The 15,382-nt window shown below is 41.4% G+C and overlaps 1 protein-coding gene across 1 annotated transcript in view; it reads left to right on the plus strand.

Moving 5' to 3' along the window:
* Window positions 1-15,382, plus strand: part of CSMD2 (CUB and Sushi multiple domains 2) — a 307,074-nt gene that overhangs the window by 41,161 nt on the left and 250,531 nt on the right. Inside the window, exon 3 of the mRNA XM_010576319.1 lies at window positions 6,446-6,558. Coding sequence (XP_010574621.1) covers window positions 6,446-6,558 — 113 coding nt within the window. The remainder of the gene's footprint in view (window positions 1-6,445; window positions 6,559-15,382) is intronic.

Here is a 15,382-nt window from a genome sequence, read left to right on the forward strand (position 1 = left end):
AACTGATACTGTTTTACTTATGTTATTACAGTATCCTTTTAAGCTGGCTGAGATTTTTTTTTTTGGTCCAGGGCATCATTTCAGCCTTACAGGGATCAAAATTAAAGGGCAAATAAGTAACACCAGTGACTTCTGCCTTGCAGACAGAGCGGGCTTTTAAGTGTCTGCAGTGTGCATGAACTCGAAGCATTCTCAGATTATGCTCTGCTTGTTTTATTGATGATTAATGAGGACATTCATGGTACCAGTTATTCTGTCAGTATCGTTTAAAAAAAAAAAAAAGTAACATCTCATTGTAATTGCTTATTTCTTTAATAAATACAGAGAGGAGGGGAGAAAAACTAACAGAACCACTGAGGAAAAAAATTTGAAACCAGACAAGCCTGAGGAAATGCTAGCAGAGAATTAGCTGTCATTTCAGGTGTGTGTCTTTCATCCACACTTACTGAAAATGGGGGAAAAGATCTGCACAGTTCTCCCTGCTGAAAGTGGAAGGTATTGGATGTGTGAAAGAGGCCAAGGCAGCAGCAGCCTATGGTACAGCTGTAGGGGATAAGCCAGGCAGAGAAGTACTGGGTGACTGGGAGGAGGAGGAGGAGGAGGGTGTAGGAGGCTATCATTATGTAGTCCATAAGGACACTGGAGCAGGTTACTGGCTGGACAGCAGAGTGGTGGCATGGAAAGTCCTCCTGGAGACAGGGCTACCACTGAATCTTGCAGACAATGATAGGTGGGAATCAAAGACCTCTCAGCTTCAGTTTTACTGCATGTATTTAAGTCCTTGTGCCTAGGGCATCTACAGAGTCACTTTTTTGCTAGCTTTGTAAGGTAATATTTGAAATGCATGGTGATTCTCTTGGGATTTGGCCCATGATTTGGAGGAGACATTAAACTCCTTCAGGATGAAAGATGATTTCTAAAACAAAGATGTTAATAGGAATGACAAGATGGTGGTTCCCCCCCCCCCCCCCCCATAGACTGCTTTACCCTACACCCACCAGCAACTGTGTCTTTAAAGAAAAAAATCTGCTACCTGTAATGAGATCTGAGATGGGATGGATTGCTGTGGGTAAATTCCCCGATCTCTTGCATTTTGTTCTTTTATTCTATACATTCCATGAAGCAGCCTTGAGGAGGACATCTGTGAGTGACTGCTGACTTTGCATGTGTCTGTGTTTCCAGTTTCCCCTAAGACTTTAGTTTTTAGACATACATAAGTATTTCTGAAGGTGTTCTTCCTGCAGCAGCTGGAGTACAATGCTTATGCATCCTTTTCATCAAGACGGAGTTGTAAATGTTGCTTATTATCACTCATCTCATACCCATTTTTCAGAGGAAAGATTGAACATGTAGAAAGCCTTTTACTGAAGCCAGTGAGTTTCCTCATTTCTACGTGCACATGAGCCAGCTGTCTAGCTGAATAAAGCATATAAAACTTGATTCAAAGTCAATTGGAAGTTACTGGGCTCTTTCTGTTGGCCCTGGTTGATAATGGATTAGTTGAATACTTCATGAATGCACCTTTCAAATGACTTCAGGTTGGCTGCTGCCTTGTTAGCTGGGTGCACAGTGTGAAAGAGGACTCACCTGCTCGTTCCAGACTGTTTTCCAAAGACCGCTCCAAAGGGCATGTCTCACTCTGAGCTGTTGTTTTCTTAACACAGTCCCTTATACCTGACTTAGCTTGAATATTGTCCTGGGATAGTCTAGGGGTGTCAGACTAGCACTTAAAGAACCATGTCATTTAAACTGTATATAGTGAGGAGAGTGGTTCATTTGATGGGAAATTTTCTTTAACAGGTGCCTTTAAACTACATGCAGGAAAAAATCACTGAAGTATGGTGTAGTGTAATTTAATGCTGGGTTAAACGATGCAATCCAATGCGTTTTCATTAGATGTTCTGAGACACTTCTCTAGCATTTATGCTTTAAAGGCTGTTGGATTGCCAGCTGCAATAACTATTTTGATTGCAGCCTGAGCTGATGGTGGGCATCCTACCAGAAAAATAATGTGCTCTGTTTTAATTATGGCACCTGCACTCCAAAATAGGAGCCTGCGTCACAGTATATGATATAGTTGTACTTGATACAGTGGAACAGTATAATATGCAACAGATGGAGGTGAGAGCATTTGCAAAGGGACTGAGATGCAGACTGTCCTGGCTAGCTGTTCTTTTTCTAGGGCAAAAGAAGCGTTCAATTGTGGGTTGCACCTGCTGAGCAGAGCAGTCAGTGGGTCTTTGTCTGGTGCACAACTCCTTTCATAGGCGGATGGGACAATTTTCAACTGGGGAAGGACGTGGCATTAGGGAAGATGGTGATATATCACAGAGGCGAGACAGCTAGGCTCCATGAGGAGTGGAGAGCAGCACACCCAGACCCCAATGTATGGTCCAGGCGTTGAGCCTTAGCAGCTGTTGGCATGCTGAGGGGGGCATTGGTGCTCGTGCTGCTATGGAGAACCTGTAAAGAGGTGGTGGTTACAACAGCAGCTAGTTTTTACTGGCATCAGTTCCAGCAAAGCTGTTCTGTGAAGCAGATTTTGCTGTTCTGCTTCAAATGGGGAGCCATGCACCAGAAATATTTGCAATGTCGCTGGCAAACCTGAGGCAAAGAATGAAGAAGAATGCAAATAGAGTAGAGGATTTCTGTGTTGATTTGTTTTGGTATATTGATTTTTGCCGTACTGTGAAGCAAGGGCAAGCTTATGAAGTGGTATTTCTGGCACTGGTTTAGTTGGGTTCCTCACAGTAGGAGCAGAATTAAGCCAATGAAAAACACATTGAAAATCTCACACAATCAGTGTTGGCTCCAAGCAACTTAAGGGGATAATCACTCAATAATCCATTTGGCCAGAGGTACAGAAGAAATGGAAGAGGATTATTCGTGCTGTTATTACCACCCTCACCTTCTTGTTATGGCCCTTAATAAAAACAAGGAACAGAGTTTGCTGCTTTTCTTTCTCATTAGTGTGTGTGTGTATATATATATATATTTATTGCTACACTAAATAACGGTGATGTCAGAATTACTGTTTAATGCATGAGGCCAGTGGGGAATGATTTCATATTCTGTCTGCCATCATCATGTTGATCCCCATGCTTTAAATTTGCCTGGGCTGCAGATTTAGGGAGGAAGGCATGAGGACAGTTTACCAGCCAGGTCAAAACAAGGCAGGGTGTCCTGCCAAGCTTGGCTGTTCTGTGTCTTTGGAACAGGACTGCTGAGGTTTTACAGGAGTGATTTGAGCGTGGGCCTTGTTAAATTACTGTTTCTTCAAGAGGATATTGCCTGAGCTCTTGCTTGGAGGAGATGAGGACATCAGAAGAAGGAAAAGTTTTGAATTGAGTGTGTTGGTTGAAGGCTTAAGAGGAGGAATAACTTTTTTTTTGACTGCAGCTGCTTCCAGTCAGGAATGGGAGGAATTTAATCTCATTTCTAGTGCAGGTTTTCACTGCAGGAGGAGATATGGAAATTAGTGGCACAGAGGGTAGGAGTTGCTATATAGATAGATATTTTTCTTATTGAAGCAGTATTTCCTGCTTCCTTCCGAATAAGTTTAGTTTTAGCACTAATAGGGGCACTTTTCATCTTTTGTGGGCAGAAAGGCTGTTTGATCTGACGGGGAAGACAGTGTTTGGTCACCTTTTGTGCTGTCAGGCAGCCCAATTTCTTCTGCTTGCTCCAGGGACACTAGATAGACAGAAATGAACCTCTGAAGTTAAGGGCCTGGAGAGATGGTTGGGTTTATTAATTTTTAGAGGTTTAGGAAGCCCAGAGGTTCCCATGAAAATTGTCTCTTCAGTCAGTGTGGAATCTGTAGAAAGACTGAGAACAAACCCTCAGTTACAATTTTATGCCCTTATGCACAAGCCATCCTTTTCTTTTAAGGCCCTGTAACTAGAAAATACGAATACATGCTTACGGGAAGCGTTGCTTCAGGTAGGACTTAATTCCCATTGACTCCTATGGGATGTGCACTTGCTTCCAGGTAAGCAGACACGTAAATGTTGCCCTGAATTAAAAGCAACATCTGCAAAGTGGGGTCCTCCTAATACATAGACCGTGAACAGAATCCATGATGCAGAAAGCTTAGTTCAGAGCGAACAGGTTTACTTGGGATATAAAAAGCACAGACTACTGTTAACTAATTCCTGGATAATGATAAAACACTGTGTGGTGGTTAGAGGAAGAAAAATTGACAGGTTCTACTGTCCATTGTATGTTTTTATTAAAACTGGTCCCTGCATTTCCTGGGTTTTTTGAGTGCATGAAGGTTTCAGTAAGCTATTTTAATTAAACTGCAAAATAAATTAATAAAAACTATGGCACTCTTCCTCATTCTGTGCACAGTAAAACTATTTTGAATCTTTAAAAATCCTGGAACCTTTTATTTTTAATAAATGGGAGCAATTGTTCTTCCAGCTTGTACAGACAACGGATTTTATGCTGAGAGTGGGTGAGTACTTTTGACATTAAAACTTGACTGCCATCATTGGCTGGCAACTGTGTGAACTTTGCCAATAACTGGAAATTTTGCTTTAATAAGGTTCTTGGACAGAGCATGTCAGCTTTCAGTAGTCAGAGTTCAATCTGTTTGAAATAATACTTAGGTTTACTAAATTAAGGCCAGAGTAAGAACAGTAGGGAAGTTCACTCACTGTCTCTGGAAGTTGCCAGGGGACTGGTGGCCACTTCAAGGAGAAATTGCTTGGGCTGGAAATTGCAGTGCACTAGTACCTGATCTCATGGTCAGAGAGAGGATGGTGGCCTCCAGAATTAAAGAGTTGATTTTGTTCTATGGGTGCTTTTTTCATTCCACATAATATATGAGGAGAGGAAATACTCTGAATGAAATATGTACTTACAAGTATTTCTTAAGGAGTCAGAGTGCTTTGCATCACAAGTGATCTTTTGCCCTCTGTAAGAAAGACTAGCTGCTGTTATAAAAAGATGTGGGATAAACCTCTGAGTATGTGCGTAAGGAGCTTTAAACTTTCTTTCTTATCGTAGCCTGTTTATCTCGTGCTACTTGTGTCCTTTTGATCCAGCTTTTGAATACTCTTGATCTCAAATGATACCGAGTAGCAGTGAGTTCCTTTAGTTACTGCTGCTTCTGCGGTTTTGTAAAAGTCTGATTTTTAGGACAGTTATCAGGCAACGGGGATTGCATCTGAATTTCTGTCCTTGATAATAGCAGGCAAGAATCTAATACAAGTTTGCTTTAAAACAATGTTACTTATGTAAATCTATCATGTAAATCATCTTAGCCAAGTGTAAGGAGAAGGCTTCTAAGTTGTAAAACTGTGTAATTGTTTGTGAGAAACATACATTAGTTGTTCTTGGGCTGAGTCAATACAGTATCAGGGATTTAGTGTTTGGGATCTAATAATGCAAGTTTAAAATCATTACTAAACAGACTTTTGTAACAAAATTGACAATTGTCATTTAGCTCTAAGTCTGTAAGGAAAGCTGGTGGGAGGGCAAGGCACCTGGGCTGTGGGTTTTTGCAGTGCTGTCTTTGGTCTATTCACTAGACTTGTCCAATTTTTATATAGTTCTTTCTACTCTGACTTGTGGGCATGTGTCTGTATTCCAGGCAGTTCCTGCAGTGTATCTGCTAGATGATCTAGTGCAAACAATTTTGTGTCTGTGGGCTTTTATTTCCTCAGTGAGTAAAGAGGTGTTAACCATCCCAATCTTCGCTGTGGTACATATTAGATATTAGGGTGTAGGATGAAAAAGTGCTATCCTTGGGTTGTTCTTGCAGGGACAGTTGGGTGGGGGTTGGGGAGGATTCCTAGAAACTTCAAACCTTATCCATTGTAAAACTACACAACAAAGAGTCTGAAGACAGCCACCTTGATGGTCTTTAATTAATCGGTAGCATCAGGTTTTTTTGCCTGTTCTCTTATGCTATTTTAGTTAGTGTTCAATTTAATGTAGCTTGTATAACGCTTCAGACCTGTATTGGATATTCTTACTCCGAGGTTCTTGAAACGTGCTGTAAGTGTTACTGAATAATGTCTTGGGCTCGCTCAGCAATCTTAAATACTGCTCCCATTTCATGGATGGGGAAAGTTATTCTGAAGGGCTCAGTGGCTGCTCTGAGATCACAGTGCTGGGGTTAGCAGAGCGCTGCAGAGCAGATGTTGTTAGTGAACAAGGTGTGAAGCAGATAGACGGGTTTAAAATATAGTCAATGAAGATATACATTAGTAGTTACCCTGTAAGCCAGAAAGTGTTTAAAGCCTAGGATGGGTTTGCCCAGCAGTTGTTGAACAGCTATTGAATTCAAGCTGTACCAGTCTGTTTTCTTTAGCTCTGAAGCTCCCCGCTTCAGACTGTGGCATATCAGCCAGAGTGGCAGCTGCCCCACTCTTCAATTTGCGAGCAGGTCAAAGGCAGAAATGGTGAGTGTAACCTTCCTCTTGATTTCTTCCAGGTTAACGGGTTTCCAGCTGCCTGCTCCTATCGTGAGTACGGGTGTTGTGCTGTCCTTGTGGCTTGTGAGCGATTATGCGGTCAGTGCTCAAGGCTTCCAGGCAAACTATGAAGGTAAGTGTGCCCAGTTCAGTAATTGTCTTGAATTGTAGCTGTGTTTGGCTTATGGTAGGACGTGAAACTAAGGTGCAGAGTTTATACCAGGATGTATACATATGCAGACACGTAATCCAGGACAGGAGTGCCTGGTTCTTGGATCAAATTATACATTTTTTCAGAATTCAAATTGCTGATTCTTTCCAAGTGTAATGTATTTTTTCCTCTCAGCATCTGTGCTCAAAACATTTTTTTAAAAGCTTACTCTTAACAGCAAAGTTAGAATGACTGAGAAGGAAAGGTAATGCGGGATTTGATAGTGGAATCTGCAGGGTTACAGCAAATGCAGTGCCCCATGTAGCCACTGGGATTTGCAGCTGGGGGACTGCAGAGCAGTGCATAGGATGCTCAGATAAGTGCATTTTTTTCTTTACATTCTCTTTGCTTATTTGTTATTTTCCCTGCACCTTCATCCCTAAGTCCTTCAATTCACCTCCTGTGTAACTTGTCATAAATTATGTCTAGTATTTGGTGGTTGTGGAGGTAAAGGATTGTATGTGAAGGTTTGATAGCTTCAGAAAATCTTGGACAGTGGAAGTCATCAGATGTGAAAGAACTGTTTATAGTCGAAGTAGAGTCATGATTGTAATATGACCTGGTGCTGCTGGGTAAACGACAGATTAACCATGTTAAAATTTGAGTTACATTTATGTTGATTATTGAACCTGGAATGTTGTTTGTATCCCCATAAATGGTTTTCTTTGGAGTCCTTAGAAGTTTTTAGCCTTAATGATAATTTTTGGTAATGACTCCAACCAGCCAATTACCCAATACGTTAAACCAAGCAGATGCCTTCATTTAGAGGATGTTGTAGTGTCTCAATGTTTTCTGCACTTCGCAATTGTTCCGGTTCAGGGGAGTTCTGTTTAAATACCCTCTAATTTCTGATTAAAACCTTTGCTCTTCCTTGAGGCAGCAGTGACACTAAGATGTGTTTATTACTCTTGGAAGTGATTGGTGTGTTACCAGGTGTTCAGTATGGCTTAGGCAATGGCGTTCATCTCGGTTGGAGATCGTGCTCTGTTTATTCACAGGGTAAGTGCCTAGTGGGGCTGCTGTTGGCTGGTGGTGTGTGGTGGCTGTCAGGAAAGGTGAGCTCAACAGTGTGGTGAGGAAAGGCAGATCCCATTGCCTGTTTGCAAAATCTGTGCTGGAACATGTCAGTCACTGTGGCTAGTAGACATGAGAGGACATCGCTCCCAAATTGTGTGATAGAGGACATACAGCTGGTTTGTACTTTTTGACATTTAGAGTTCACTTTTTGGCATTTACACACAGGTACTTATACACTTTCTAATGTTTTTTTTATTACCTTGATGCAGCAGGTTGTCTTGTAGAGAGGCTTGTTCCAGGGCTGCCCTTTAGTCACATGTTTTTTAAATTATCTGAAGTTTATTTGACTGGTGATTAGGAGACTTTAAAGCAGGTAACTGAGTGTGTCTCCAGGGGAAAAAGAAGAAATGTACTTAAACTGAGCTACTGAGTGACACAGAGCACTGGTGTAAATGAAAGCTTCATTTTGAGGGAGAGAGAGGGGGGCAGCCTTGCTAAAAGTGCTGCTGTGAGCCTGCCTCAAAACAAGCTACTTGCTTGCTATTTAGATTGTTGTTAACTAAGACTAAAGGAGGATATAAGTGTGTTTTTGATCAAAGGGGCACGCTGCTGCTGTAATGCTGTTTCAGTTCATTGGTAATCTATGACTCAGTGAATAGCTTGTGATTCAATAATTCATGTTTAAAGACAGAACGGTGCATCAGAGTCCTTGCAGTAAACGGCTCCTTTATGATCTGCCATCAAAGCATGTTCATTATTCTCCTCCTTCCTTTAAGCAATCATTGGGAAATGCACCAAAAGAAACAGAAGTTTAAGATCGGAAGAAAAGATCTCGGGAACTTTTTTAAAGGAGGACAGGAAGAAAGTACGTAGTTGGAGGTATCAAAGTGACACAAAAACATTGTGCTTACACTGATCTCTGCTGTACCCTGACCCTCTGGGAAATACATAAATTGAGGTTGGCTTTATCAAAGTAAACATCTTCCTAGCTTATCTAGTTGGTATGATGCCTGCATGATAAGATCTTTTACAAGCAATTTCTTGAAAACAGCACAGACATCTCCTGCTCATACCTGGATATATGTTTCTTCATTTCTGGTTGTTTCAGGACATACAGTTCAGCTATACATTTCACTGGCTAAAAAAGGGAGAGGTTGTGTGCAGTGGTGGTAGAATCTATTAAATAACACTTCCACTATGAGAGGTTAGAGATGCTTTAAGAACAGATAGGGAGAGTGGAGTTTCTCAAAGTCTGCAGAGCTTTTTTCAAGCCCCAGGTAAGGCGGGTGCCAGAGGTGACAGTGGGATTTGAGGAATAGCCAGCTCTGGGATTGCTGTGCTGTGACGATTCCTTCTTGAGCTTGTGGTTTTCTGACTTCATTATATGTTATTGTGCCTGGTTGCTAGATCTTCCTTAATCCTCTTTTCCTCGTTGTCTGACTTCCTCATCTCTCTTCATTTAGTTTGGTGTGTGTTGCCAGCTTGTTTCTGTCTGTTTTCATTGTCTGATTCTTCATGTTCTTCAATCTCTTACTGTTTGTTGTGATTTTTCTCTAGATGCCAAATATTGTTTCAAAGCTCAGTAAACAGTAGGGATTTTATATTCCTTCTTATGCTGTGGAAGACAGTGTTGAGAGCAAACAGAAAGGCTGATGTTCTCCTCCTCTGGCCCAGCCATGTCTCAAGGAGTGGACACAGTTGTGACTGAGGATAATGGTGCTGGGGGTGCAGCATCTCTGGGTTTAGAGCACCAGCTCACAGCTTCAAATATCTGGTTTTTCTTCCCAGCTGTGGTGCAGATGGTTCTGCCTGATCTCATGTTGGTCATGTAGTCTGGGTTCCCAGCTTCCAAGTTGCAAAACAAGGTCAGAATGGCTCCTTGTCGTACGTGCTGTTAGAAATTTGCTTTTGTGAATGCACATGCAGCATTCAGGAGCTACTGTATGGCATTGTGGATATGGGAGAACCCACAGCAATACCACGGTTTAAGAGAGGATACACGATTAGGTCGGCACGAATACCTGTCTGTTGTTAAGTGGATGATCTGGAAAAAAAGAGGGCAACCAGTGCAGGATGACTGGGAATGAAAAATTGTCAGCTTTTTCTTGCTGAATTGAAAGAAGAGAGAAAACTTCATTTCCATTTAAATATAATACCTTGATCTGAAGGCAATTTTTTTACTTGTTTCTTCTACTAAATATAGACAGTTCTTATGAAGCTCAATTTCAGAACACAAAATTTAGAAAATATTTAAATGAAGTGCTTTCATGCTTTTAGCATCCTTAAATTTGTTTTTTTTTGTGTTAAACTGTCCCTTGAATTCAGCATGATTTCACAATTAGCCTTGTTCACCCTCAGACTGTAGGATTTTCTCCCTTCTTTTATGACTAAATGATTCTTCTCAAAAATCCTAACCAGCTGTTGTGGAGTCTTGCATTTCATTTCAACTGCAGGAGCATTTCGAAGTGAAGACAGCTATAAATAATCTAAGTTAGAATTTTACTAGGATGTGAATCTTGACAGCCTCGTGTGAAAAATACTCCTGAAGATTTAATGACCAAAAATGACCAGTGCTTCCATTTATTGCTTTGCCTGAAAGATGTGTGAAGCTAATATTAAGGCACATGCCTAGACTACAATGTGAAATTAATTACAATCACTGCTGCCGCACATCTGATGAATACATAGTAAGTTGACATTTTAAATAAATTGGGCAAGTCTTTACAATAAGATGAAAATTGATATAAATTCCACATCATTTCCTCAATAATGCTAATAACTGTTCATGATGAATAGCAGGGGTTTTTTTAGTTTACTAATTACATTATTTTTTGTAAACCATTACCTCTTGGCTGCCTTGTTAGTCCTGAGGGTGTGAAAAATAGAAAGGGATTTAAGGAAACACAGCCAAACCTGCTCTTTATCATACATGACTAGAGAGCAGTGCTGTGAACCACTGAGGCTGATGAGCTTAACGAAACTATGCTTTTCAAGGCTGCACAGGTCCTTCTTTGTGAGACTCTCCGAGTGCTTATCAAACACTAAGGAAGCAGTCAGGGCTTGAGTGTCTTGCATAAAACTTCTTTCTGCTCTGCCGTTGTGGGTTACAACTTCTGCTGAGGTTGGGGGTGTTTCGGTAGCTGGCTGGGACAGGATGGTTGTGCAGGGGTTGCAAGTGGGACGAGTGCTGGCTGTGCAGGATGGGGCTGAGGCGGAGAAGGGTGCAGTGTGCCAGTTGCACTGACCTGGGAGCCCAGTGTCTGAATGTCGTGCTCTGGATGTGGACAAAAGAACAAGCAGACAAGGACAGAAGAGGACGGATAATGCTAAGATGAGAAGCTGAAGCACAAAGAAGAGCAGTGACTGATTGAGTTCATGGAACTGAAAAGGGTTTTTTCTGTATCCCAAGAGGGATAGCTGATACTTCCTTAGTCTGCTAAACAGATGTTTTCTTTAAACAGTGTGGAAATCTGTAGAAGGCATAGGGCTCTCGCTTGGGTCTTGTCCTGCTGTGGCTAGGACAGTGTTGTCCAGTGGATTTCTAGTAGGAGCAGGAAGGAACTGGATTCTCACTTTAACTTTGTCCGTCCTGCTATACTGATGTTTTCAAGTCACGGTTTTTGTACTGTGCCTCAGTTTTTCTCTCTCTGATGGGATTATATTTTCATTCATGGTGTTTGTGTCCTAACAATGAAAGTGCTGTATAAAAGAGGGATGTGCTGATGTTGAATGCATTTTTTTAGGAATCCTTATCTATAATTTCTAGAGTTTTAATGTTAATTTTTTTTTTTTCAAAAGCAAAGTTCAGTTAGAAACCCCTGGAGAGCACCAGGGTGTTTTGGACTCTGGACTCCGTTGCTGCAGAAGCAGTGCTGTGTAATGCAGCAAGATTTAACAGTAGGTGAAGATTTTCCTTCCCAAGACATCGCATTTGATTACAGCTGCAACAAATTTGATAGCTGCAAACACTAAGTGCCTGATTGAAAAGAAACAATTATGCCTAGAAGAACACTGCTTATTTTAAGAAATTAGAAGCGTTTAAATACAGAGGGAAACAGCCCCAAGTAAATGGTGCTGTTTTCCTTCGTAATAAATACCCTCCTCTTTCTCAAGCACAAATATCTCATTCTTTAGAGGGTTGTTTGTGGAGTTGTGCATACATATTTAGAAAATACAATTAAAAACTGGTTCCTGTCCCTCTTTGACATTTGCTAAACCCATTCCTTTTGCTAAACCCAAAGGAGGTTTCCTGATTCTGTGCTGCTCTGTGGTTGTATTGCCACTGTGCACAATTTGTGAAACCACTTCATTCCTCTGTTTTCCCATCTGTCATTTGACTTTACAGTAACAGTTGCCCCATTAATGGAAGACAAATTGATCAGTTTGAGTTCTTTCTGTCTTTGGAAACAATATTCAGGGTTTTTGTAAAAACAGATAACTGTCCAAATAAGCTTCTGATTATGATAAAGACCAACACTGTCCTTGTGGGGGGGAAATGGGGATTCCCCAAGGTGTTGGGCAATGTGCATTTCTTTGGAAGTCCTTTGATAAATTGCAAAATAGTGAACCCATTTTTCAAAGACCAGAGTGGAGGAATTTGGATGCAGAAATCCTTTGTCTTTTGAAAATGAGTCTTTAATATAAAACTCTGAGAAGAGTTTCTGAATATTTGGCTCTAATTTGCTTGTGCTATGAGTAAAGCTTGGGCTCTGATGGTTTGAATCAGTTTCACTGGGCTGCAAGAAAGTTCTTCAGTAACAGTTTGGGTTTCGGTCCTACCTGCTTGTAGTTGACCCTGGGGGGTCAAAGCTGTTCTGGGGACTAGAGAGTCTCTAAGGCTTCAGGAGATACTAAAGTAAAAGGGTGGTAAAACAGTTGGGAGCAGCCTACCAGAGATGATGTGTGGCCATGCTTTCCCTATGGGCTGGTCGGTGGTTACATGGTGATTCATGCTTGTCCAGTGGCTGCTCAAAGCATATTCTCCATACGTGTAAATAAATTTCAGAACTGCCAGGCTAGTACTGAATAGGCTAAAATTTTTAAAGTCATAAACAAATGTACTTTTTATGCCAATTTGTCTTCTGAGTGAACACCATACTAGCTTCATTTAAACATCCAGCTGGGTCCCAATTCTCTCAGTACCTAAATCATAATTTGAAGTATACGTGGCTCTTGGTAAATTTACTCTTGATGCTTTTCTCCTTTTTTAGACCAAGACGAATGGGAATCGTGAGTTGCAGCAAAGCACAGATTAGCCCTTGTTCTGGTGGCAGTGGGAAGGATGAAGGCTCTGAGTCTTGCTCTGCTGCTCTTTTTTTCTGGAAGTTTGAGGTTGCTTTATTTGTCTCACGACTGAATCTCTGCAAGAGATGGTTTAATGTGTTCAAAACCAAAATGGCCTTGTGGCTGAATGCGTGGATCTGGATGTCAGAGTATATTGACTCTTTAACAGCTACTTTTACTTTGGTCTGCTTAGCTATTGGGCATGTTGAGTGTGTGGCATAAAGCTTTCAAGGATTGTGCAGTACCTTTTAGGACTGTTTTGTTTTAATAGACACAGTTCTTCACCTCCCATTCAGGCAACTGCTCCTGCAATTTTTGCCATTTCATCCTTATCACTGGTGCTTAATGTACCTTTTCTTAGCGGCTTTTTGTTCTTTTTCTTTACTATGCCTCCTAATCTTAGTATCAGTTGTGACCTGGGAAAGATACAGTTTTGTCTCCCTCAGGCTGATCATTCCCTCCTCCCCTCCCTCTGTATCTCACAAGCTGAGTTAGGGTCACGTTGGAGTCCCTGTTTGGAAGGGAGACCTCCCCGGGAAATCCCGTGATGCTGATGGGATGTGGGTTTGGTGAGTCAGCAGATAGTACTGAGTTAGTAGTGAATCTAACATCATTGCATGTTTCCTTTAGAAAGAATAAAGAAAATTCATATTGGGATGAGGAATGTGATTACAGTCAATGCTGGTTTGCTTCTCCAGGTGCTGCTTTTTTTTTTTTAGCTTCAGGCATATAATCAGAGTGGCTTTGTGCCTGTGAATAGTAAAGGGTGTGTACCAAATTTATGAGTGCTAATAAGGTGTAAAATACAAAGTAAGTCTGGCATAGTGGTGTTGTCCTCCCATTCAGACAATATTTCTTGTTTTAAAACTTTAGAGTTTCAGGTGAAGCGTTCTGCTTTTTCTGGGCTGGAGCAGTGTTAGACTGTACTGTTTGATGTTCTACTTCAATGGTGCTTGTAACTGGTGAAATGATTCCTAAATATATAAATGGCCAGAGCTCCATGCTGAATCCACCCTATTACTTTTCATTATTGAAGAGCTGTGCTCAAGAATTAAAGTTTTAATTAAATAAGTTTGCAGTCCTCACAGTTTGTAGTGATAAAGCTATGGAGAACAGCAGCATGGGAAGCCATAAAATGGTGGTTCTCTGAATGTGCCAACACTCTGAAACAGTGGGTTTAAAATGCCCCTTCATCTCTAAGAGCCTTTAACACTGTAAATTTGAGATGTTCATTACTGTTTTAAACTAATTCGCAGCAGATGATTGCAGCAGAGATGCATAGTTGGTTTGTTCCTTTCAGCATCTTTCAGCTCTGATTTGTTTGCAAACGGGGAAACCCAGCTATGCTTTATGCTGCTATCCAGGAGCAGCAGCCTAAACTCCAGTGACTCCAGTGATGTTGGTACAAAATACTGTTACCAGTCTGAAAATGTGCTGATAGAATTAGTTCTGTTGAATTGATGATAAAAGTATCAATGTGAAAAATTCTGTGTTCATTACATATTATTCTTTTTATAGTTAATTTGTTCAAAGTTGTAATTAATTTAAATTTTAGAAAACTTCCCATCTGTTCTTTGTGGAACTGCAGAAGCTAAAAACCTTCCTGAAGAATTTAAATCCTGATGGTTGCAAATTATATGGAGTGCTGTAAAGAGAAATTGCCCATATTTTGTATGTAGGCCTACCATATGGAGAAGCAAGGAAATAGCAGAGGACAGCAGCAGATGACCCAGGAGTTCTCATCTAATCCTATGTAGCAAAAATTGTTTTATTAGTTTATTTTGCTGCAGTAACTTGCTTGGAGCATTCAAACCAGCCAAAGAGATCAGCAGTTGAGATCCTAAATTGGCTGTGCTGGCCTCATGCTATTCTTAATACTTATTGTCACTGTATCTTATTGTTAATGTTTACATCTTAGCAGGTTTGTGGATTAGTTGACTTGTTTTGAGTCACACTGCTGTTTCCAAATGGCTGTAAAAGAACTGATTGTTTAGAAATGGAGTGTTGTGGTTTAACTCCAGCTGGCAAGGAAGGACTACAGAGCTGCTTGCTCACTCTGTCCCAGTGGGAGGGGGGAGAGAATCAGAAGAGTAAAAGTGAAGAAAACTCATGAGTTGAGATAAAGACAGCTTAAGTAAAGTAAAAGCTGGGTGTGCAGGCAAAGCAAACCAAGGACTTCACTCACCCCTTCCCATCGGCAGGCTGGTGTTCAGCCATGTCCAGCAAAGCAGGAGTGCTGCGTAATGGTGACTTGGGAAGACAAACCCCCTTGCCCCCAACCCCCCCCCCCCCCCTTCCTCCTCCTTGCCCCAGCTTTATCTACTGAGCATGACATTCTGTGGTCTGGAATATCCCTTGGGTCAGTTGGGGTCAGCTGTCCTGGCTGTGTCCCCTCCCAAATTCTTGTGCCCCCCCCCCCCCCCCCCCCCCCCCGCCCGGGGGGGGG

Source organism: Haliaeetus leucocephalus, unplaced genomic scaffold (assembly GCF_000737465.1).
Source record: "Haliaeetus leucocephalus isolate CR32 unplaced genomic scaffold, Haliaeetus_leucocephalus-4.0 Scaffold517, whole genome shotgun sequence".
NCBI lineage: Eukaryota > Metazoa > Chordata > Aves > Accipitriformes > Accipitridae > Haliaeetus > Haliaeetus leucocephalus.